General features: G+C 46.2%; 1 protein-coding gene across 1 annotated transcript in view; it reads left to right on the top strand.

The window, feature by feature from the left end:
* The first annotated feature begins 502 nt into the window (after nt 1-502).
* Nucleotides 503-25748, top strand: part of ncanb (neurocan b) — a 149636-nt gene continuing 124390 nt past the window's right edge. The window contains exons 1-3 of the mRNA XM_078554756.1: nt 503-575; nt 3902-4303; nt 13431-13605. Of these exons, the coding sequence (XP_078410882.1) occupies nt 503-575; nt 3902-4303; nt 13431-13605 (650 nt within the window). The remainder of the gene's footprint in view (nt 576-3901; nt 4304-13430; nt 13606-25748) is intronic.

Genomic DNA, 25748 nt, shown 5'->3' with positions numbered 1-25748 from the left:
TTCAACATGGCCAGAATGGTTTTGATAATCTAATAGGATCGAACTGTAAATTTTCATATTTTTCATTTTCCCTAATTGGCTGGGTTTTTAAAAAGGCCTGTACTTTTTGATTCTCTCAGGAGATCACATAACTTTCAGGTGGGGAAGGCAGCATATATATTGTGACAGACAGGACATCGCAGTGGTGTCGGACAGGCTTCATGGATAGAGATTTCTTTTACAGTTTGTCAGTGCTTGCTTGCGTCTCAATGTTTTAGTCTCCTCTCCTGCAGTGAAGTTATGACCAGCAAACTGTGCTCCAAGCCTCTAAAATATTTATTGTACGGTGTCCGATGTTTCAGAGCTGGTAGGAGAATGAGGGAGGAGTGGGAGGGGAGGAGGGGACAGGGCTAGTGAGAGAGAACTCACCAAAGTGGTTGTCAGTTCCGTAAGCAGCTATCCATTGAGCCCTTTAGTAACCATCCCCAGAGAAACCTTCTCACTTTTTTCTTTCAGGTTAAGCATGCTCAATGTGCCTCTTCACACCGCCTGGCTCTGTCTCTGCTTGGTTTCCACTGCAACTCTACACATGACAGGTAGGTTTATAACTTTGGGGAAGGGTGAATGTTCATAGGTATGTGGAGTTCAACACACCTCAGTTATAGAGAAATTCTCTTTCTCAGACCACAACTGGCACTGAGGCAATCTTAAGAAATAAATAAATTGCAATTCTGTTGTTTCCTTCACAAACACAGGATGTTTCCAAGTGCTTTACAGCAAATGAAGTACTTTAGAATTGTGGTCAATACTGCAATGCAGGAAATGCAGCAGCCAATTGATGCACAGGAAGCCCCCATAGACTGGGATCAAATAAATGATCAGATAATCAATGTTAGGTGTCGGTTGAGGGTAATTATTTACCAGGACATGGAGAAAACTCCCCTGCCCTTTATAGACGCTGGGGGATCTTTTACACCCGGAGAGGGCAGGGGTTCCTCAGTTTAACTTTAATGTCTCGTCCAAAAGATGATACCTCCAACAGTGCAGCACGATCAGCTTTGCACAGAGAGCGTCAGGTTGTAATATGTGCCAAAATCTCTGGATATGGGCTTCAACTGCATCGGTCCCTAAGGTGGGTGCAAGATCCCATGGCACGATTTCAAAGAAGAGCAGGGGAGTTCTACCTGGTCTCCCCATTGTTTATCTCTCAACCAACATCACAAAAACTGTTTAACTAATCAGGGCAGGTGGTGTAGTGGTATTGTCACTGGCCTACTATTCCAGAGACCCAGGGTAATGCTCTGGGGGACCTGGTTTCGAATCCCACCATGGCAGATGGTGAAATTTGAATTCATTAAAAGTCTGATGATGACCATGCTGATTGTTGTGAACCAATGCCCTAAATTTAGGGAAGGAAATGACCCCCAACCCACAAATATGTTCTAGCAATGTGGTTGACTCTTAAATGCCCTCTGAACCAGGCCAATTAGGGATGGGCAATAAATGCTGGCCTAGGCAGTGATGCCCACACCCTATAAACAAACATTGCTGTCGATGGGAGCTTGCTGTGTGCAAATTGGCTGCAATTGTCATTCCTACATTACAGCAGTGACTACACTTTAAAAAGTACATCAATAACTGCACTTTGAGTTACCCTGACGTTGTGAAAGATGCTAAACAAATGAGAATTCTTTCTTTCTTTGGAGCTTTTCTGAATCACTCGACAATGCTTCCACATATTTGACAGTTAACAAAAGAGGAACAAGCTCTGTTAATGCTCTATTAACTATCCTGGAAGATATGAAGACTATCTATGTCTGCGCAAAATATAAAGATTCACACAATGGAGCTGCATCAAAGCATAAACGTGGATAATTCAACCAAAGAAACTATCCATTTGATCCAAAGACCTGGATTGTAAAATTGGCACGAGGGATTAAAACTAGGGATTATAATGAGCTGGATTACAGTGCCCAGGAGGGTGTTATGGGTTAGTTGATGACCACTTCTGCAGCACGAGATTGCAATTTTACATCTCATACTTTGCACCTTACATTTTAATCACAAATCTCTCTAGTTTCGTAGCATTGTGTATTACCTTACCAGGTATTAAATTACATTGCATCTTAGTGCTTTAGCTCTTTAAACCTCAGCCAGCATCAGTTGTCAACTTGTCCATTTTGCGTTATCCCTGGTGAACTATGAACTATCCTGGCCTCCCTCACTCAGTAACTTTTTCCTTTATTCTTTCATGGGGTGTGATGGCAAAGCCAGCATTTGTTGCCCAGTCCTAACTGCCCTTTGAAACTGAGTGGCTTGTTCAGCCATTTCAGAGGGAGGTAAGAGTCTGGAGTCACGTGTGGACCAGGCTGGATAAGGATGGCAGATTTCCTTCCCTGGAGGACATTAATGAACCAGATTGGTTTTTACAGCAATCAATGATAGCCTCATGGTCACCATTACTGAGACTAGCTTTACCTTTCAGTTTTCCCCTTTTATTATTAATTGGAATTAAATTCCACCTGCTATCACAGTGGGATTCAAACCCATGTCCCCAAAGCATTAGCCTAGGACCCTGGATTACACTTCCAGCGACATTGCCATTATGCCACCATCTCCCCCCAGTCATTCAATTGAATGAGTTGTCCTCCTGATAACTTGATGATAAAATGTCGTATCAACCAACTTCCAGGTGACAGGTTAATTTTATTTTTTTATTAACAGAACATGGGAACAGGTGGAGGCCATTCAGCCCCTCAAACCTCTGCCCCAGTTCAATTAGATCTGGATCTTAACTCTATTTATCCACCTTTGTTCTGTATCTCTCACCCTACAAAAAACCTGTTCTTTAACATATTAATTGACCCAAAATAGGGAGAGAGTTCCAGATCTCTTGAATTTACTCCTTCCACTACTTGTTGGCCAGGACAAACAGGATGGGCTGAATGGCCTCCTCCTGAGCTGGTAATTTCTATGATTTCTCCTCTCTGGTCTGGCTCTAATTTTAAGGTTATGTCCGCTTGCTCTGGCTTCCCCCCCAACAGAGGAAACAGTTTCTCTATACCCACTTTATCCGAATCCCTTTTTCATCACAAACACCTCAGTTAGATCATTCCTCAACCATCTAAACTTAAGGAAACACAAGAGAGTTTTCTGCTACCCATGCTCATATTTTAACCCTTCATGCCTAGTATATCTTTCCTGAGACCCTGACTCCGGGAAGGGGGTCTGACACTGGTCCTGTACATTTGGAGCATTGTAACTTGTCACAGGCAGCCCTAGAGTGCAACAAATGTGCTCTGTACTGCCACCATGGTCTGGATCCTGGCCTCTGGTATGCGTGACTTATCTTCCCCAGGCAGACTGGCTTTAAACTGGTTTATTAGCACTATGGAAAGGACAGGGTACAGAGTAGGAATATCTGTTCCATCCTGTCTCTTGAGAATCTAGCACATGACTGCTCTCAGTGACACATCATCGACTACATCACTCATTAGCATATCTATTCTATTAATCCATTACACAGTATGGACAGTCTGCGGAGGGGTATGAGTTGCCCACATTCTAAGACCCCTTGGGAAGCTGCCAGGTGGACTCGAGGTGCAGCCCACCCCCCGCCACCCCCACCCGAGTTGGAGAGATGCTCAACTTTTTTTAAAAAAGAATTGGAAGAGTGTTCAGTGATGGCACTGTAGTTACTTCAGGTGTGACAGAGGGAAAAAGAGGAAAGCTTGGGATTGTGGAATATTGTGGGGGAGAATGAGGGAGAGTATTGGGTTTATGAAATGTAGAACATAATGCTTTGGCTTGGAAGAAAGCCAACTTTAGGACTTCTGATAACGTGTGACATGTACAAATGATGTCCTTTGATCTTTCGTTTGCTCATCTCTCTCCCCTTCCCCCCACTACCCCACAATAACAGGTGACAATGACTCTGAGAAGATAGTGAATATAAAGAAGGTCCAACATCAGCCAGTATTCAGGGGATTAGCGGATTCAGCTCTCCTGCCCTGTATTTTCTCAGTGCTTCCGAGCTCAGCCATTGACCCCTCATTGCTGCCGGACCCTCCACGCATCAAATGGACTAAAGTTTTGATCGAAGGTGGGAGCAGGAAGGAGATCCCTGTGCTGGTAGCCAAGAACAACACAGTGAAGCTAAACCCAGCCTATCAGGGCAGGGTCAGTCTGCCTGGGTACGGCCCCTTCCATTACAATGCCAGCTTGGAAATTTTCTCTCTGCGAGCAAGCGACGCAGGCATCTATCAATGTGAAGTGGTTGTGGGGATTGATGATGAGCAGGACACAGTCCCTTTAGAGATCATGGGTAAGTAGCTGGGACAGAGTTGTTACAATACACCAGCATATGAAAACAAAGAAAAAACCTAGGTGAACTTGCATTTAACTAGTGTCTTTCACAACCTCGGGATGTCCCAAAGTGCTTTAAGTTCCATTTTGTGATGTAGTCACTGTTGTGAATGTTGCAGTGTGGCACTCAAATTGTGCATTCGTGCAAACAACAGAGATAATGACTGAATTTAGTGACATTAGTTGAGGGATAAATATTGACTAGGACACCATGGAGAACAATCGCCCCCTCCCCCACTCTTCTTCAAAATAGTAGCATGGGATTTTTTTTTACATCCACCCAAGAGGTTTAATGTGGCTTGGTTCAATGCCCCCTGAAATGGCCCAACAAGCCACTCACTTCAAGGGCAATTTGGGATGGCCAAAAAGTACAGACCTTACCAGTGATGCCCACACCCCATGAAAAAGAATAAAGGGAAAAAGGAGGCAGTGCGGCATCATAAGGATGTGGAGGACGAATGGACTGGACAGCACTGCCAGGATGGTCTCCTTCTGTGCCGTAGCCATTCTATGATTCTATGAAAGGAGGGAGATGACAGCTGGGTGCTGGGTAAAGGCCAGAGGCCTGCACACATGTGCTGGGCCACGAGATGCAGGTGTGACTGCGCACTGAGCTCTCAATGTCGACCCTAGGAGAGTGTGTGACTGAGTTGTAGGAACATAGGGTGGAATTTTACAGTATCCTTGTGGCGGGGGCAGGGCTGTAAAATGCGGCAAGCCGCTCAAAAGTCCATTGACTTCGGCGGGACCGTAAGTCCCGCCAGCGTAATTTTCCACCCATAAGAACATAGGAGCAGTAGGCCATTTGGCCCATCAAGCCTGTTCTGCCATTCAATTAGAACATCCACCTCAACACCACTTTCCTGCACCATCCCCATGCCCTTGATGTTATTAGTATAGAAAAATCTATCGATTGCTGTCTTGAACATACTCAATGACTGAGTCTCCACTGCCCTCTGGGGTGAAGATTCACCACCCGCTGAGGGAAGCGATTCCTCTTCATCTCAATCTTAAATGGCCTGCCCCTTGTTCTGAGACTGTGCCCCCTGGTTCTAGACTCACCAGCCTGGGGAAACATCCTATCCAAATTTACCCTGTCACGCCCTGTAAGTTACAATGAGATCAGCTCTCATCCTTCGAAACTCCAGATTATACAGGCCCGGTTTTCCCAGTCCAATGTAAACCCATTCATCATCGGCCGGGACTCAGTCATTTCTCCGAGACATGTGCCCCATGCACAGGCAGCAATCTTTTAGTGACCACGCAGTGAACCAAACAGGCTGCAACTAGCAAGGAACAATCAGAGGGAACATTCTTTCTGAGCCAGAAGGCGCTGGCTTCGGTCCCACTCTTTGAGACTTGAGAGCATTATCAAGATGAACGCTTCGCATCCCTGATTTTAATCCCTCTGACATCAGTCACCATGCCTTTGGCTGCCGAGGTCCTCAGCTCTGAAATCCCCATCCTCTCTTTCCTCCTTTAAGACGCTCTTTGACCAAGCTTTTAATCACCAACGCTCCTCAGGAGCCCTTTAGGACATGTTATTACATTAAAGAAGCTATAGAAAGGGAAGTTGCTGTTGTACTGAGGGACAGCTTTTTGGATCAAATGTTGCACTGAAGCCCCATCTACCTTCTCAGGTGGATACAAAAAATCCAACAGATATTTCGAAGAAGAATGATCTACCCCTCAACCAACGTCTCTCTCTCTTCAGGTAAAATGCCCTAAGAGAGTGTTGGCGACCATGGGCCTCCATGTTAATCTTGCTCTGGAGGTGTGGATCATCTTCGTTGGTGGTGCACTTATCTAGTTTGTGAGGCTCTTTAGAAGGATCATTCTTCATCCATGTCGATCCCTTTTACCATTGATCTTTCCCATCTGCATCAGATTTTCTAAATCATGATTTCTTATTACATGTCCAAGAAATTCCAACTGTCTCTTCCTGATCTTGGTCAGCAGAGTTCTTCTGTTCTCAGATTTCACTACTGCCTCTTCATTGGTAGTGAGACTTGTCCAAGATATCTTCATTATTTGCCTCAAAAACCTCAACTCTGCAGTCTCAATTCTTCTCTGCAATTCTTCCCTTTTGGTCCAGCACTCACTTCTTTATGTCAAAATTAGTGTGAGGTAACATTCCAGGATTCTCAGTTTTGTTTTCATGCCTAATTTTTAGCTGATCATAATCTTTTTCATTAAAATGCCTCTCTGGCCATTCCAATCCTTTGTCTTATTTCTCAATCGCACTTTCCATCCAATGTTAACATACTTTCTAGATAACAAAATTTGTCTACCTATGTGACCTATTCATTCTTCACTGTGATCTTACATCCTGGTATGATTTTCTTTCTGGACACTATTAGATATTTTGTTTTCTTACAATTTAGGCTCAGCCCTTTCTTCTCACTCTCACTCACTATTCTATCCAAAATCTTTTGCAATTTCTCTCCAGAGTCGGCAATAAGAATGGTATCGTCAGTGTATCTTATATTATTAAAGTTGTAACCACCAACTAATAATCCAGGGAGGTTGTCAATCTCTGAGACTATTTTCACTGTACAAATGGAATAAATCTTGGAGTAAACACACCCTGGTCTGACCCCTCTTTTAATCTTCACAAAATCAATTAGATCATTCTCAATTTTTACAGCTGTAGTTTGTTCCCAATGAAGATTTCTTATCACTCCAAGATCCTTGCCACCAAGGTCAAGAGACTCCAACATCACTGAAATGAATTATCTGGTCATTCTGACATTGCTGTTTGTAGGATCTTGCTGTGCCACATTTCCTGTATTGCAACAGTGACTACACTTCACATTTCGTCATTGGCTGTAAAGCACTTGTGGACATCCAGAGATCGGAAAAGGAGCTATGCAAATGCAGGGGCTCCTTGTTTCTTAATAGTACTGCAAACAAGGCTGGGTAACTTGCCATTAATCAGCTGCAGGTTAGCCCTCGGTAAGGCTACAGTAATGACTGCCATTATTAGTCCTGTCACGATGCACTATGGCCAAGGAATACACTGGCAGCTGCCAGTCACTGGCGGTAGAGAGCCAGATCACAACACTCACATAGAATTGAAACAATATTTTATAAATAACAGCAGGCACCAGGGCAGGGATCTCAAAGCTGTAATCTAATGTCAATGTGTTAGGATGAAGGTTATTAACCACTCACGCTTCTGAAGTGTACATTATTTCTTCATGTCATTCAATCAGGGCAGATAGAACATGCAATCTTTATTTGAATGTGGCCCAGTTTGTTATTGTGAGTTGCTGTTACTGGCTGCTATGGTTACTGAGAGCTGTTAACTCCTTCGAGCCAGTGTGGCGTAAGTTACTGCAGTTTTCTGCTCATCATGTAGAGGGACTTCAGTGCTGCGTATTGGAACTCTCTTCCACCTCAAACAACCCATCAACGATCAAAAACAAGAACTTGCGTTTATATAGCACCTTTAACGTCCCCACTTTTAATGTCCCAAGGTGCTTCGCTGGAGCACTGTCTGACAGAATTTTGACAGCAAGCTATGTAAGGAGATGGTGGGACACGTGATAGGCCGGGATTTTCCAGCCCTGACATGGTGGGACCTGCTGTGAGAGACTCGGTGGCCCAGCTAAAAGCCCATTGACTTTCGGCAGGACCGGACGGTCCCAGTGGTGGGCGGGGCCGGGAAATCCCGCCCACAGGTTTTAAAGAACAAGCTTAAATGCGGAGAGGTGTAGGGAGGAAATTCCAGAGTTTAGGGACTCGGCAGCTGAAGGCAAGGCCACACAATTGTGGAGCGGTGAAATTGGGGATGGGCAAGAGGCCAGAATTGAATGAGCGCAGAGATCCCAGAGGGTTGTAGGAGGTTACAGGGATAGGGAGGGGTGAGGCCGTGGAGGGATTTGAAAACAAGGCTTGGAATTTGAAGATCAAGATGTGGCTGGACCGAGAGCCAGGGTAGGCCAGCTAGCACAGGGGGTGGTGGGTGAACGGGACTTAGTGTGAGCCAGAGTATGGACAGCAGGGTTCCCAGTTCTTTTTCAATTGCATCGTCTCTCTCCCTGTCCCTTGCAGAGAGAGCCAAGGTTGTGGGGGATGCAGAGAAATGCTTGGGGGCTTTCATGGGGTGGGTGTGTGTCATGGCCAGACCAGCATTTATTGCCCATCCCTAGTTGCCCTTGAGAAGGTGGTGGTGAGCTGCCTTCTTGAATTGTTGCAGTCCATGTGGTGTAGGTACACCCACAGTGCTGTTAGGGAGGGAGTTCCAGGATTTTGACCCGGCAACAGTGAAGGAATGGCTGGATGGTGAGTGGCTTGGAGGGGATCTTGCAGCTGGTGAGTTCCCATGTGTCTGTTGCCCTTGTCCTTCTAGATGGTAGAGATTGTGGGTTTGGAATGAGGCTTGGTGAATTGCTGCAGTGCATCTTGTAGATGGTACACACTGCTGCCACTAGATGCTGGTGGTGGAGGGAGGGAATATTTAGGGTGGTGGCTGGGGCGCCGGTCAGTGGGCTGCTTTGTCCTAGATGGCGCAAGCTTCTAGTTCTGGAGTGGGAGGGGCAACCTAATGCTGGGGAGGCACCACACATTCCAGTAGATGGGCAGTAGAGACTTGCTATAGTGGTGTCTGTTGTACCATTATTGATGAGGTACCATCTCGTTGACCTTTGTACATTCTGGCACGGTCAAGACTGGAGGGCACCAACGGGCAGGGTGCCATGGCAATAGACAGGATTGTGGGCCACATGTGTTCGGGGCCTTTAATCAGGATGATGGTGCTTTGTTTCCGCCCATTCATTAAAGGAGGCAGAGGGACACAACACTGTCCATGTTGTTCTTGGACCAGCCACCAGGAGGAGTGTGAGGGCAGCCTGGTTGTTCCTCAGCCCGACCGGCTGGAGGAGTCAGTGACAGAGATTGGCAGGTCTATGGATTGGATGTCGAGGGAGGGCTTGGGTTTTTCTGACAGCCTTGGAATCTCCTGCAAGAGTTTATTCTTTTCAGCGATCTCCTTGCTGCCCATCTTCTCACCTCCCTTTGCCCTGCAGTGATGGCCTTTTAAGCCCAGGATTGACATCACCTAGGGCAGAATTTTATGGTCCTGCAGTGGGGGTGGGGCCTTAAAATGCAGTGAACTGTTCAAAAGTCTTCAAGAGACTTCGGCAGGACCGTAAAATTTTGCTCCGCCCCTAATCCTGAAGGACCTTGTGTGCTCAGCTTTTCCAGTGTTGTCCTGGCGCCATGATTTGGGTGTTAGCCCTGGTGGTCTCTGTGGGTTTGAGACCCACCCCAGAGACTTGGGCACAAAATCTAGACCGAGGAAGTGCTGCACTGTAGTTGTGCATTGCTGTGGATCTGGAGTCATATGTAGGCCAGACCAGGTATGGACAACTGATTTATTCCCCAAAGGACATCAGCGGGCTAGGTGGGTTTTTACAACAATCGGTGGTTGTCATGGTCACCATTACTGATGTCTAGCTTCATATTCCAGATGTATTAATCAAATTTAAATTCCGGCAGCTGCCATTGAACCTCTATCTCCAGAGCAGCATCCTGGAAGTCTGGATTGCTGGTCTAGTGACATTACCACTGCCTTCAGCCTCTCTCCAATATATTAGGCAGCTTGGCTCAATCCCTCAGTATGAACCAGACATGGATTTGAAAACCCGTCTTTCTCTACGTGCAGGTCTGAAAATCAATAAGAGGCTCACGTTGGTTATTAGTTCCTCGCTCCCAGAGATTTCTTTTCACTTTAACTGCTCTGTTTGTCATGATAGTGGCGTTAGTTCAACAGTCAGAGAGGCCTAGCTTAGGAATGAGCAGTGAGTGCCATCTACCATTTCCATCAGGGGAACCGGTCACCGTCATAGGCAAACCCATAGGACATGGCAAGGAAAGCTACCCAGTGTGTCCAATATACCGGCAGCCCTCTCTGTCTCTACGCTTGGAGCTGAGCTTTCTGGCTATTTTGAGGTCCAATGTGTTGTGTGCAAGCTAATTGTTACTTGTGACACACACGAGTTGCTGCTTGACAACAATAACTTTCATTTATATGACACCTTTAATGTAAAAATTAAAAGTCCCCAAGACATTTGACAGGCGCGTAATCAGATGAAAGCTCACACCATGTACAAGGAGTTTTGGGGCAGCGGCCAAAATCTTGGTCAAAAGAGAGGGGTTTTAAGGAGCGTCTTAAAGGAGGAAAGAGTTTGAAAGCTTTGAGGAGGGACTTCCAGAGCTGGGTGTAGCTGGAGAATTCCAAAAATTCAAACAAAAAAAAAAGTGCTGTATGAGCAGGATTTTCCCATCGTCAGGCGGGCGAGCCCGTGAAACAGGCCGCCACCCGCAATCGGACTCCGACCACGATTTCACACCGGCTGGCCAATTAATGGCGAGCTGGCGTGAAACGCGCGCTGAGAGCCTCAGCGCTGCCTGGGTGAGTGGGGGGAGGGGGGGGTGGGTGGGGGGGGCGGGAGGAGTGCGAGCGCTGAAGTCTGCCCATGGATGGGGGGAGCGCGGACTGAAAACTCCCTGAAGCCGCGCAGAGCTGCCTCGGGGGGAGCTGGAGAATTGAAAAATAAAGATGTTACAAATGACATAAACATGTCCCCGCACGTGACTCACTCACATGAGGAGGGACACGATAAAAATGATGTTAAAAAATTGTTATTTTTTTTCAATTTACTGTTGGAAGCCTCCTCCTGCCCGTGGATGAGGTTTCATTAAAAAAATGCAAAGGCCGCCTGGCCTATTCGCCCACCCGCCAACCGTAAGGTTGGACAGGCAGCGAAAAGTAGCTTTCAATGACTTGCTTAAGGACCTTAATAGGCCTCTTAATTGCCTGTGGGCGCCCGGCTGACTCTTATGCGCGCCCGCCGACCGAAATATCGCGTGATGTTGGGACGCCTGCCTGATGTCATCGCGCACTATTTTACTCCCGATCGGGTCGGGCGCTTACCCGCCCACGGGACAAAAAATTCTACCTTACGTTTAATTAGCGAATCACAGAATCTTTATGGTGCAGAAGGAGGCCAATCGGTCCATCAAGTCTGCACTGGCTCCCCGAAAGAGTGTGCTATCTAGTCCCGCTCCCCTGCACTACTGCCGTAACCTTGCACATTCTCTCTTTTCAGGTAGCAATCCAATTCCATTTTGAATACCTCGATCGAACCTGCCTCCAACACCCTTTCAGGAAGTTCGTTCCAGACTCCAACCACCCTCTGTGTGAAAAAAATTTCCTTACCACACTTTTGCTCCTTTTGCCAATTATTTTGAATCTGTGCCCTCTAGTTCTTGATGTTCTCTTGAGTGGGAACAGTTTCTCACTATTTACCCTGTCCATACCCCTCAGGATCTTGAATACCTCCATCAAGTTTCCTCTCAGCCTTCTTTCCTCCAAGGAAAAGTGTCCCAACCTCTTCAATATATCCTCATAGCTACAGTTCTTTATCCCTAGAATCATTCTTGTGAATCTCCTCTGTACTCTCTCCAATCCATCACATCCTTCCTCAAGTATGGTGCCCAGAACTAGATGCAGTACTCCAGATGAGGTCTTACTCATGTCTTGTACAAGTTCAAAATGACCTCCTTACTCTTGTACTCAACGCTCCTATTAATAAAGCCTAAGATACCATATGCTTTATTAACTGCTCTCCCAACATAGCCCTGCCATCTTCAATGACCTACACTGATACACACTGAGGTCCCTCTGTTCCTCCACCTCCTTTAGAGTTTCTCTCTTTATTCTGTACTGTCTTTCCACATTCTTTCTGCTAAAATAGACTTGAAACTGAGAAAGCCGCTGTCACCATGTGACTATAGGTAGGGAGTGTGGCAGGCAATTTGATCATGGAGGGCATCACATCCCAGGGGTCATCAAAATCAATGGTAGGTACTTCAGTTGAGATCAACTCGCACTAGAGTTAGAACCTTGGTTAGATTAGACTTGGAGCATGGTTCACTGCGCTGGTCTTCATATTATTAAAAAGTAACCAAATGAGGAAATTTGTGAGGAGATGGGAGGTCGTGTGGGACAGTGGCCGGGTCTCTACTTCTAACCCAGAAGCTCCAGGTTCGAGCCCCAGTCTGGGACTTGATGGCCATGGGAAGTGTGTTCATTGTGTGGCTAAACAGATTGATTATCAACCTGCAAATCCCTCCAACATGCCTATGGCAGGCGGTCAGAGTGGGAGAGTCTCTCCTGGTCAGGAAGGTCCGTGTGGTAGCTGCAGCACAACAGCCTCGCATGTTGAAAGACTCCATGGGCTGCACCCCGTGGCAGGCACCCTCCTCACTTTGAGGGGCTACCAGAGAGAGTTGAGAGGAGGCCTGTGTGGATTGTAAACACTGTTGTAGATCTGATGGGCTGAATGGCGTGTTGTTTTGTAGTGTAAATTCCATGTAAACCTATAATGCACTGGAGAATTTTAAAAAATAATTATAAGAATGATACCAGAATCTATTGGGGAAGATTGAACAGGCTGGGTCTCTTGCCTCTAGAAAAGAGAAGACCGAGGGGTGACCTGATAGAGATTATGAAGCGGTTTGATAGGGTAAAACGTGGGGTCAGGACCAGAACTACAGGGTCATTCATATAAGATAATCACTAATAAATCTAATTGGGAACTCAGGAGAAACTTCTTTAACCAGAGAGTGGTGAGAATGTGGAACTCGCTACCACAGGGAGTGGTTGAGGTGAGTAGTAGAGATCCACTTAAGGAGAATCTGGATAATAAACATGAGGGAGAAAGCAACAGAAGAATGTGCCGATGGGGTGAGATGAAGTAGGGTGGGAGGGGGCTTATGTGGAGTGTAAAGGCCGGAATTGACCAGTTAGGCTGAATGGCCTGATTCCGTGCTGTACATTCGATGTATTTCGAGTCTGCAAGGCTCAGTTCTACACTGTCGACTGTATTTATCCATCAAGGGAGTATCTCCTGGTAAAGCCCCCTTCACCTTGAAGTACAGATTCACCTCACACCCTCCCAAGAAAAAAGGCAAACAAAATTCATTTGGGTTTTGTGCAGATAGTGTTTTAGTTGAAAGTTCTTTGTTCCCTCACCTCACCTTTCTGTTTGGTTCCTTTTTTCCATCGCCCACCCTAGGGGTCGTGTTCCATTACCGTGCCGGGAGCAACAGGTACTCACTCACCTTCGAGGCCGCCAATCAGGCCTGTCTGGACAACTCAGCGAGGATCGCAACCCCCGAACAACTGCTGGCTGCTTTTCAGGACGGGTTTGATCACTGTGATGCTGGCTGGGTTTCCGATAAAACTGTGAGGTGAGGAATGAAAACTACACACACACACACTCAGAGACACTCAGACTCACACTCACACACTTGGACTCACATTCACACACACACTCAGACTGGCACACTCACACACTCAGAGACACACTCAGACTCGCACACTCACACACAGACTGGCACACACACTCAGAGACACACTCAGACTCATACACACACACACACACACACACACAAGCACACACACACAAACACAGACACACCAACATGCACACATGTGCAGGCACACAAGCAAACACACAGATACATAGACACAGACATACACATAAGGTCCATACAACGTACACAGGCACACACACGTACAAATGCACAGGTACACATGCACACAGACACACATATACACGGATGTACACAGACACACAGTGACATGCAACCATACACACATGGGCACACACACACAGACGCACATAGACCTGAATTTTTTGGTCATTGGGCACGTGTGATCGGTGGGCACAGGAGTGGCCGGGAAACGGATCCCTGACTGCAATCGGCCCCCCGATCGCGATTTCACACTGGCTGGCCAATTAACAGGCAGCCAGCGTGAAACGTACGCTGAAAGGCTCAGCGCTGCCGGAGTGGGGGGGGCGGGAAGTGGTCAGCGATGACATCACCAGGGGCGCGGGTGACCCTTCCACTGAGTTCCCTGCAGGGAGCTGCAGACCAGCGAATAATGAAATAAAGCTCTAAAAAGCTGCAAATAAACGTCCAGGCAGCACATTCAAGCACCTGAAAACATGCCTCATAAAAATGCTGTCCCCAGATATTTATTTTTATTTTATTCCCTAACGCAGATTTCATCCTGCCCTTGGATGAGATTTGATGAAAAATGTAAAGCCCGCCTGGCCGATTCGCCCAAGCGTAAGATTGGACAGGGCCACGAAAAGTCGCTGACAATTGTGCCACGAATGGGCTTCATTGCCTGCATTGTCGGCGGGCGCGCTGCTGACTCTTGCGCGTGCCCGCTGAGCGAAATGTCACGCGAGTGTGTGATGTCATCGGGATGCTCGCCCGACAGCATCTTGCGTGATTTTACGCCCGATCGGGTTGGGCGTGCGCCTGCCCGCGGGATGTAAAATTCTGGCCGTAGCCGCGTGGATACAGACGTGCAGGTATGACTCTTAACCCTGCCCCATTTGCAGATTTTAAACAGTATTTCTCACAGCGTCAGACTGCACCGTGTGCTCAGTGTGGGCTGCTCTGCATCACAAACAATATTAAGGGAAACTCTGGATGGGTTAAAGTTAAAGGCCAGTTATCTACGTGCCCTTTTCCACTAGTTATTCCCCTCGTCCTCCTCTTCTTCCTCATCCTTTCTTCCTCTTTCCTTGTTTCTTCCCCATCTTATCCAGCATTCGCTTATCCTTTAGGACCGTGGTTAGAACTTCTGCCGGGCCTCAGTGTCGGTGGGTGTCAGGTGACAAGCGGAATTGGTCTTGGATGCAGTTCAATAGCTGATAAGAACTCAAATGCCTGCTCTGGATAATTTTAAATCAATCAATATTTCAAATTTACGAACATGCAAAATTGGACCGGAAGGAGGCCATTCGGCCCCTCGAGCCTGCTCTGCCATTCAATAAGATCACGGTTGACGTGTTTGTGTTTCGAATTCAACATTCCCTTCTACCCCCCGTAACCTTTGATTCCCTTACCTAACAAGAATCTATCTATCTCTGCCTTAAAAATATTCAGTGGCCCCGCCTCCACCACCTTCTGAGGCAGAGAGTTCCAAAGTCGCACAACCCTCTGAGAGAAAAAATTTCTCCTCATCTCTGTCCTAAAAGGGCGACCCCTAATTTTTAAACAGTGTCCCCTAGTTCTGGACTCACCCACAAGAGGAAACATCCGTTCGATGTCCACCTTGTCAAGGACATTCAGAATCTTATATACTTCAGTCAAGCCACCCCTCACTCTTCTAAACTCCAGTGGAAACAAGCCCAGTCTGTCTAACCTTTCCTCATAAGACAACCCGCTCATTCCAGGTATCAATCTAGTAAACCTCCTTTGAACTGCCTCCAACGCATTTACATCCTTCTTTAAATAAGGAGACCAAAACTGCACACAGTATTCGAGATGTGGTCTCACCAATGCCCTGTATAGCCCAAGCATAACATCCTCATTTTTATGTTCAATTCCTCTCATAATAAAGGGCATCATTCCATTAGTCTTCTTAATTCCTTGTTGTACCTACATACTAACTTTTTGTGACACATGCAGTAGAACATCTAGATCCCTCTGCACCTCAGGATTCTGCAGCCATTTTCCATTTAAGTAATACTCTGTTTTTTATTCTTTCTGGCAAGGTGAACAACTTCACATTTTCCTACATCATGGTCTGCCTGCCAGATCTTTGCCCACTCACTCAACCTATCTATATCCATCTTCAACCTCCCTATGTCCTCTTCACAATATACTTTCTTACCTATCTTTGTGTCTTCTGCAAATTTAGCTCCCATGTCTTCACTCCCCTCATCTAAGTCATTGATTTAAATTGTAAAAATTTGAGGCCCCAAGCACAGACCCATGGGGGACTTTACTCATGACATCCTGCCAATCAGAAAGAGACCCATGTGTGCATACTCTCTGCTTTCTGCCAGCCAGCCAATCTTCTATCCATGGTCAGTTGTTACCGCCTACACCACGAGCTTTTATTTTCCACAATAATCTTTGATGTGGCACCTTATCAAATGCCTTCTGGAAATCCAAGTACAGTGCGTCTACAGGTTCCCCTTTATCCACGGCACATGTTACTCCCTCAAAGAACTACAATAAATTGGTTAAACATGGTTTCCCTTTCACAAAACCATGCTGACTCTTCCCAATTACCTTGAGTTTCTCTAAGTGCCCAGCTATAAACTCCTTAATGATCGATTCTAACACCTTTCCCATGACAGACATCAAGCTAACTGGCCTATAGGGCAGGATGTTCCTATCGGTGAGCGGGGAGGGGGTGGGGCCCACTCACCGACGTGTAAAATGACGCATGGTGATGTCGGGCGGAACTCCCGGTGTCACCGCGCCCCATTTAAATTTTCAGGGAGGCAGGAGCTCAGCAAAATCAGCTGTCTGCCCACCGACCTGTCAATGGCCAATTGAAGCCATTGACACAGTCATTAAACTAATTAATGGACCTGCCCGTCTAACCTTAAGGTGGCGGGCAGGCCGGGAGCCCCGGCAGGAATTAGAAAAAGCATGAAACCTCATCCACGGGCGGGGTGAGGTTTCATGTAGGTTTTAAAAAATTTAATTAAAGTTTAAAAAAAAATTATAGACATGTCCCAACTCATGTGACATGAGGGGACATGTCAGGGAATTTTTTTTTTCTATTTTTAATATTTTTGACAGTTGAGCCAATCACCCTGAGGCTGCACTTAGCCTCAGGGAGATGAGTGCGCTCTTTTGTGCGTATGCGTGAAAGAGCGCACTCTCGGCTCAGGGAATCCCACACCCCGCCCGCACAGGGGGCGCATAGCGCTTCTGTGCGGACGTCACGCTGGGCGGGCCTTAATTGGCCCACCCACGTAAAATGGCAGCGCGTCCACATAAAATGGCAGTGCTCCCCTGATTGGGGGCGCCGATCGGAGGCGCGCCTCTGCGCACTCACACTTCAACTTCGCCCCTGACGGGGGGAAAATCCTGCCCATAGTTTTCTGCCTCCCTCCCTTCTTGAATAGAGGAGATATTTTGCTACTTTCCAGTCTGATGGAACCTTTCCAGAATCTAGCGAATTTTGGGAAATTAATACCAAAGCGTCTAATACCTCATTAGCCAACTCCTTTAAGACCCTAGGACAAAGTCCATCAGGACCTGAAGACTTGTCAGTCTGCAGCACCATCAGTTTGCTCACTGCTGCTTCCCTAGTGATTGTAATTTCACCAAGATCCCCTCTCCCTCCCACCTCTTGATTTACAGCTGCTACAGGAATGCTTTTTGTATCCTCTATAGTGAAGACAGAAGCAAAATATTTGTTTATTTCATTCACCGTTTCCTTATTATGTACTATTAACTCTCCATTGTCCCTCTCTAGAGGACCAATACTCACTCTTTTCCTTTTTGAATACCTGTAGAAACTCTTGCTATCTGTTTTTACATTTCTATCTCGCTTCTCCTCATACTCTAATTTCTTGCTCCTGATTAAGTCATTCTCTGCCATTCTTTATATTCTGACCAATCGCCCTGACTTGCCACTCATCTTTGTGCAGTTATAAGCTTTTCTCGTAAGTTTGATGCTTTCCTTAACTTCTTTAGTTAACTACAGATTGTGGGTCCACCCCTTAGAATTTTTATCATAGTAACAATATACTTATTCCGAGTATTCTGAAATATCTCCTTAAATGTCTGCCACTGCTTCTCTATTGAGCTATCCTCTAGCCTAGTATCCCAGTTCCCTTCAGCTAGTTCAGTTTTCATGCCCACATAGTTGCCCTTATTTAAGTTTAAGATACTAGTCTTAGACCTACTCTTCTCCCTTTCAAACTGGATGTAAAATTCAATCATATTGTGGTCGCTGCTACCTAGGGGTGCCTTTACTCTGAGGTCATTAATTAATCCTGTCACGTTACACAATACCATGTCTAATATAACCTGCTCTCTGGTTGGTTCCAGAATCTGCTGTTCTAAGAAGCTATCTCGAAAGCATTCTAAGAACTGCTCATCCAGGCTACTAGTGCCAATCTGATTTTTCCAGTTTATGTGTAGGTTAAAATCACCCATGATTATTGTTGTCCTTTTATCATAAGCACCCAATATTTCTTCTTGTATACTTTGTCCTGCGCTGTGGTTACTGTTAGGGGGCCTGTAGATGACTCCCACTAGTGACTTCTTTCCCCTACTATTCCTCATCTCCACCAATCCGATTCTACATCCTGATCTCCCAAACCAAGGTCATCTCTAACTCTTGCACCAATGCCATCCTTGATTAGCAGTGCTACCCCTCCACCTTTACCTAACTTCATATTCTTCTTGAATGTCATATACCCCTCAATACTTAAGACCCAATCCTTGTCAACCTGCAGCCATGTCTCTGTAATTGCTATTAGATCATATTTATTTACTTCAATGTGCACCATCAATTCATTGACTTTGTTATGAATGCCATGAGCATTCAGATACACAGCCTTTAGTTTTTTTCTTTTTATTATCTTTTTAACATTTAATCTTGACTATTGATGTATCCTTAGGTTTTATCTCTTTGTCCCTTCTTGCCACTCTGTGATCCTCATTTCCCATATTACTATTATGGTCTCCTGCCTTGAGTTTACTCCTTGATTTGCCACATCTACCCAAGCTTGATCCCTCACCCTCCCTTGTTTAGTTCAAAGCCCTCTCTACTTCCCTAGTTATGCAGCTCGCTAGAACACTGGTCCCAGCACGGTTCAAGTGTAGACTGTCCCAACAGTACAGGCCCCGCTTTCCCTAGTACTGGTGCCAGTGCTCCACAAACCGGAACCCACTCCTCCCACATCAGTCTTTGAGTCACGCATTCGTCTCTCTAATCTTATTTGCCCTGTGCCAATTTGCATGTGGCTCAGGTAATAATCCAGAGATTTTTACCTTTGAGCTTCTGTTTCTTAATTTGGTGCCTAGTTTCCCATACTGACTATGCAGAACCTCCTTTCTTGTCCTGCCCATGTTGTTGATACCCACATGGACCACGACAACTGGGATCTCCCCTTCCCACTGCAAGTTCCTCTCCAGCCCTGAGCAATGGGCAGTCAACACAGCTGTCTGGACTCTCGCTCTTGGCTGCAGAGAACAGTGTCAATCCCCCTCACTATACTATCCCCCTACTACCACTTCATTCCTGTTTGCTCCCTCCACTTGAATGGCTTTCTATACCCTGGTGCCATGGCCAGCTGCTCATCCACCTTGCAGATCTTGCTTTCGTCCGCACAGGTTGTGAGCACTTCAAACCTGTTTGACAATTGCAAAGCCTGAAGCTCCTCCACTACTGTCTGCTCGGTCCCATTACCTGCCTCACTGACAAGTCACATCCTCCTGGCCCTCACTGCTGACCCAAACAGACGACCCTATTCTAAGAGACGTGACTGTCTTCTGGAACAAATTGTCCAAGTATTTCTCCCCCTTCCTTATGTTGTGGAGTGTATGCAGTTCAGCTTCCAGATCAATAATCCCGATCTGGAATTCCTCAAGCTGCTTACACTTCCTGCAGACGTGTTTGTTATGAATCACCTTGATATCCAAAAGCTCCCACATCTCACAGCTGCAACATTGTCATTGTTACTTTTGTTATTTTGTTAATTAAATTACCTTCTTAATTAACTCAGAATAATTCCTATGTAAACCCCGCCTCTTTCCCCCGTGCGCTGTATTCCCATGTGAACCTGATGCGCTACTCACTCAGTCTCCGCCTCACTCCAGCATAGTCGCCTGTCCCCTTACACGTCCCTTACTGATCACCACACCGCAAACAGCGCAGCAAAGTGGAAATTTAATATTCAATAACATTCAATTGATTGACCGTTTGACTATGAATGAAGAAACATAGAATGTATTTTCTGATTCCATCCTGAACATTTAGAATCGCTGAACCATAGTTACTGTTTTACAAGCATATTAGGCATTTCTACCTGGATGTATAAGAAGGACCCACGTTTATATAAGATTTTTCTTAACCCACTGGACATTTCAAAATGGTTTTACAGCCACTGAAATACTATTTTTTTTGAAGTACAGTCATTCTTCCAAAGTAGGAAAACCCAACAACTCCCACAAACAGCATCGTGCTAATGACCAGATAATCTGTTTTTGTGATGCTGATTGAGGGGTAAATTTTGGCCAGAGGGATAATTCCCCAGCTTTTCTTCGAAATAGCGCCATGGGATCGTTTACATAGGCCTGAGAGAGCAGATGGGGCTTCACTTTAGCGTCTCAACCAAAATAGGCAGCACCTCAAACAGCACAGCACTCCCTCAGAGCTGCACAGGATCATCAGCTTGTGCTCAGGTGCTGGAGTGGGTCATAAAACCAGAGCCTTGTGACTCAGAGGCGAGAGTGCTACCAACTGAGCCGCAACGGGCACATTGACAATCCAAAAACGCCCCCTTGATGTCTCAGCTTTTTTTTTGTTCAAGTGATTCATGGGATGTGGGCGTCACTGGCAAGGCCGGCATTGACTGCCCATTTCTTTACAGCTGAGTGGCCCATTTCAGAAGGCAGTTCAGAGGGAGGTCAACAACATTGCCGAGAAAAGCCCTCAGGTGAAAAATGGCAGCTCAGTGTGGGGTGTTTGAGGGAGGCTGTGGTCCACGGAATCGCTCCGTCCAAATGGGAGGGGCCTAATAGAATATAATCACACATGGTGGGAGGTCAGGAGGGGTGGAAACTAAACTGAGGAGTTCCAGCCTTAAATTATATGTTCATGTCTCATGGACTCAAATGCGCAAACGGCCAACATCAGAAGTGAGGGTGCTGCCCACTGACCCACACTAACGCTGCACAATGGCACCGCGGTTAGTGCCAGGTGACAGGGCTGACAGGAAGATGCTGAGGGGCCTCATGTACTGCGACGAATTTTCATCATCTACAAAAATATTTACAACTTGGCCGTGGTTTCAAAGCAAATGATTACTCCTAAGGATTCAACTGCCTTAGTGCCTCCTTGGTGAAATTATTCATCCCAGGGAGAGTGAGATGGAGGAAAGAATAAAGAGCTCTCAGTTGAGGCCGCAATGATTGGTTTCTCAAGAATACCTGGTAAACTTCTCAGTCAGACAAACCAGATTGGAGTGTGATTACAACCTCATAAACTGCTCAGTATGGGCCCAGGGAAAATTGAACTGGATAATCCAAGAGAGTTTTTACTGAGGGCAAGTCAAATATGTGTATATCTTGCTCTTTCTCTCTAAGTGTCTTCTCTCCTTCTGCGCTCCATTCTGAAGGCTCTGCTTTTGTATTTTATGATTGTAAGAATATAAGAAATAAGGGTTGGCAGTTTGGCCCCCTCGATCTCCTCTGCTGTTCAGTACAATCATGACTGACCTTGTACCTCAGTTGCACTTTCCAACCTTATCACCATATCTCCTGATTCCCTTAGTGTCCAAAAGTCTGTCGATCTCAATCTTGAATATACTCAACAACTGAACATCCACAGACCATAAGATGGAGGAGCAGAAGTAGGCCGTTCAGACCATCGAGTCTGCTCCACCATTCAATAAAATCATGGCTGATCTGATAATCCTTAACTCCACTTTCCTGCCTTTCCCCACAACCCTTGATTCCCTTACTGATTAAAAATCTGTCTATCTCAGCCTTGACTATACTTAATGACCCAGCCTCTACAGCCCTCTGCGGTAAAGAATTCCACAGATTGACTACCCTCTGAGAGAAGAAATTCCTCCTCATCTGTGTTTTAAATGGGTGACCCCTTACTCTGAGATTATGCCCTCTGGTCCTAGATTCTCCCACAAGGGGAAACAACCTCTCAGCATCGACCCTGTCAAGCCCCCTAAGAATCTTATATGTTTCAATAAGGTCGCCTCTCATTCTTCTAAACTCCAATGAGTACCGGCCCAACCGACTCAACCTCTCCTCATAAGAAAATCCCTCCATCCCCGGGATCAACCTAGTGAACCTTCTCTGGACTGCCTCCAATGCCAGTATACACAGCTCTCTGTGGTGCAGAATTCCAGAGATTCTCCTCATCTCAATCCCAGATGGCTGACCACTTACCCTGAGGCTATGTTTGCTAGTTCTCGGCTCTGCAAAGGGGGGGAAACAGCCTCTCAGCATCAATTCTGCAAAAAGCCCTCTACGAATTTAATACTCCCTTAATGTCTCATTTTCTAAAAGACCAGGAATATTGTACTTGGAATTAGATCCCTTTCCCACACCACACAAACCCTTCCTGTTTTGGCGATGCAGAGATTGATTGCCTGGGTAGGTTTGATTCCCTGCTGTACCAAGTTGGGTCTTCAAACACTGGAGGACAGGTCTTCCCTTCAACAGTAGCGCCTTGTTGGAATGGTTCTAGGTTATACAAATGGTTTTGAGGAATTATGGCTGAGAAAGGTGGCCACCCAAAACTCTCATTAGTGCAACTGCCACCTAAACTGCGCCCGCCACCACCAACTTATCAAATGGCACAAATATGCAACTATTTAATGCATTTCAAATGAGATGCAGAACCAAGTCTGCCCTCTCAGGTGGATGTAAAACACAGCAGAATACAATTTGAAGAAGAACAGGGCAACCCTGGCCAAGCAACCAACGCCGAACACAGTGAATCTGGCCGCTTATCTCTTTTGCTCTATCTGGGAGCTTGCTGTGCACAACTTGGTTGCTGCTTTCCTTAGAATGGAGGCCGCGTTTCAAAAAGTAACTAATCGGCTGTGAAGTACTTTGGGATGCCTTTGGGTCGTGAAAGGCGCTATGGAAATGCAAGCTCCACCCTTCCTTCCCCCCCCCCCTCCCTCCCTCCCACTCGGGCTTCAATGAGACACCCAGAAAGGAAGTGCTCCCTGAAACTTCAGCATTTAAGCATTGTGTTTTGGCATGAGAAGATAGCTCAAGTGTGCCCAGCTCTAAGATAATTGCACTGCCTTCCAAAGCAATGGAATGGAAATTACATCAGTGAGCGCCAACTTCATATTGAGTAGCATGGTTAATGGGATGGGCATCGAGGTGGCATTGTCAGATTCCATGAGATGATGCCAGCTTGTGCTGCCAGAGCTCAGCTTGTAGACAGAGGCTGCGTCCTCTGCCAGGCTAAGCCTCTAGTCTCCTCCATCTCACACTCACCGTGACACAGAAAGGTAAGAATTCAGCAGCTAAATCAGCCCTGATTCCCTCCGGGGACTGTGCTCGAGAAACAATTACTTCAAGCGCTTAAGAGAGCCACGGCCAATTGCAAACTCCAATTAAAATATAAACTTTACTCACCTTCCCATTTAATGAAACTAATTGACAGGACAGGGTAATAATTTATCCATCATAAAAATCGATCAGAAACTACCTCTGCACAGGGCTGCTGATCTCTGGCCATTGTCCTGATTTGTTTCTGCATTTCTTTTTGAAGTCAATTTTTTAAATTTTAATTTCACATTCTGCTGTATGAATCCTGCTCCCTCTCTCTCTCTCTCTCTCTCTCTCTCTAATCCTCGTCATTTACTCACAGTAATCGATCCCGAGCTGGGTCACCATCTTTGGCTGTTAGCTGGAGTCGCAGCTTTGGCCACATCGAACCTCCACCCCCTCGCAGTAGTGGAACAGAAGCCTTCTCCGCTCTCGATGTTCCTGCATCATTAAGAGAGAGATGGAGCAGGCACCAATAATAGTCAATTAATCTTCGTTGAGGTGACCCTAGCCCTCCTTGGCTGATTTCCAATTCAGATCCTGTTGGCACGGCCGACAATGCTTTTATTGACTATCTGTAAGACAACGAGGAGTTGTTGGCTGGGCTGAGATCTGTCAGGAATTGACTCATGACACTGTTCCCTTCTTCCTTTTAATTTTGGAGGAGAACAGAAACCTTTGAAAGGTGAAAGAAGGGAAGAGAAAAATTGGCAGTGCTATGAGGAAAAAGCAGGGGGAGTGCGGACCAATTGGGTGAATTTTTCAAGGAACTAGCAAGGGCATAATGGGCCAAATGACCTCATTCTATGCTGTAGCGTTCGATGATTCTATGCCACAACTCCGTCTGCCACGTGGTAGAGACGCACCCTGTCAATCACCCATCCTTCACCCCTGACTTTTCCCTTATTCCAGTCCTTCCATAAAGGGCATATTTTCTGCAGAAAGTCCTTAGTAAAAGAAGACTCTTAAAAAATTCAAATTAATTGACTCAAGCTCTGTTTTTACTCAGAGAATGTCAACCTATGAAAAGGCCAGACAGGAATGAACAACTCATTTTATACAGCTGCGATGCCTTCCACAAGAGACTCCTTATCTGCTCAGTGCTATGTAATCTCCAGGGAGCATCCCCTATTTTAATTGCTCTACCACTGGAGGCTGTACCTTCAGTTGCTGAGGCCCTAAACTCTGGAATTCCCTAAATCTCTCTGCCACTCTTTCCTCCTTTGAGACACTCCTTAAAATCCACCCTTCTAAGCAAGCTCTTCCTCACCTGCTCTAATATCTCCTTATGTGGCTTGGTGTCAAATTATATCTGATTATGTTACAGCGAAATACCATGGGCAGGATTTTCCCATCGGCGAGCGGGGGCAGGACCCGCTCGCCGACACGTAAAATGACGCCCGGTGATGTCGGGCGGAACTCCCCACGTCACCGCGCCCCATTTAAATTTTCAGGTAGGTAGGCAGGGGCTCAGCAAAATCAGCCAATTGAGGCCATTGACAGAGTCATTAAACTAATTAGTGGACCTGCCCGTCCAACCTTAAGGTTGTCGGGCAGGCCGGGAGCCCTGGCAGGCTTCAGAAAAAGCATGAAACCTCATTTTTAGGGCAGGATGAGGTTTCATGTAGGTTTTAAAAAATTTAATTAAAGTTTTAAAAAAAGTTATGGGCATGTCCCAACTCATGTGACATGAGGGGACATGTCAGGGAATTTTTTTTCTTCTATTTTTAATATTTTTGACAGTAGAGCCGATCTCCCTGAGGCAGCACTTAGCCTCAGGGAGATGAGTGCGCTCTTTCGTGTGCATGCGTGAAAGAGCGCACTTTCAGGTTTAGGGACTCCCCCCACCCCCCGGCCCGCACAGGCAGCGCATAACGCTTTCGTGCAGACGTCACGCTGGGCGGGCCTTAATTGGCCCACCCACGTAAAATGATGGCGCGCCCCTGATTGGGGGCGCTGATCGGAGGCACATCTCCACGCGCCCACACTTCAACTTCCCCCCTATCAGGGGTAAAATCCTGCCCCATGGACATTTTATTATGTTAAAGGTGCTGTATTAACAATGTTGTTGTTATGGCATTCTTGTTAGGTGGAAAACCAGATCAAAAAAACCCAAGGCCAATTAGGGAAAATAAATCTGGGAAATTGCTCTCAGATCCCTGTGGCCAATTGAGTCCAGGAGATCACATTGACCATGACTTGGTACCTATTGCCTGGCAATGAAGTGATCTCCCTGACCTAGTCAAGGTCTGGTCATGCTGGAGTTATAATTGGCCCTTAGTCCACAAGTTGACACTTTATTGAAC

Source organism: Cetorhinus maximus, chromosome 13 (assembly GCF_964194155.1).
Source record: "Cetorhinus maximus chromosome 13, sCetMax3.hap1.1, whole genome shotgun sequence".
NCBI classification, from domain to species: domain Eukaryota; kingdom Metazoa; phylum Chordata; class Chondrichthyes; order Lamniformes; family Cetorhinidae; genus Cetorhinus; species Cetorhinus maximus.
The sequence above is the reverse complement of the archived record's forward strand: the minus strand, read 5'-3'. Positions and strand labels throughout refer to the sequence as shown.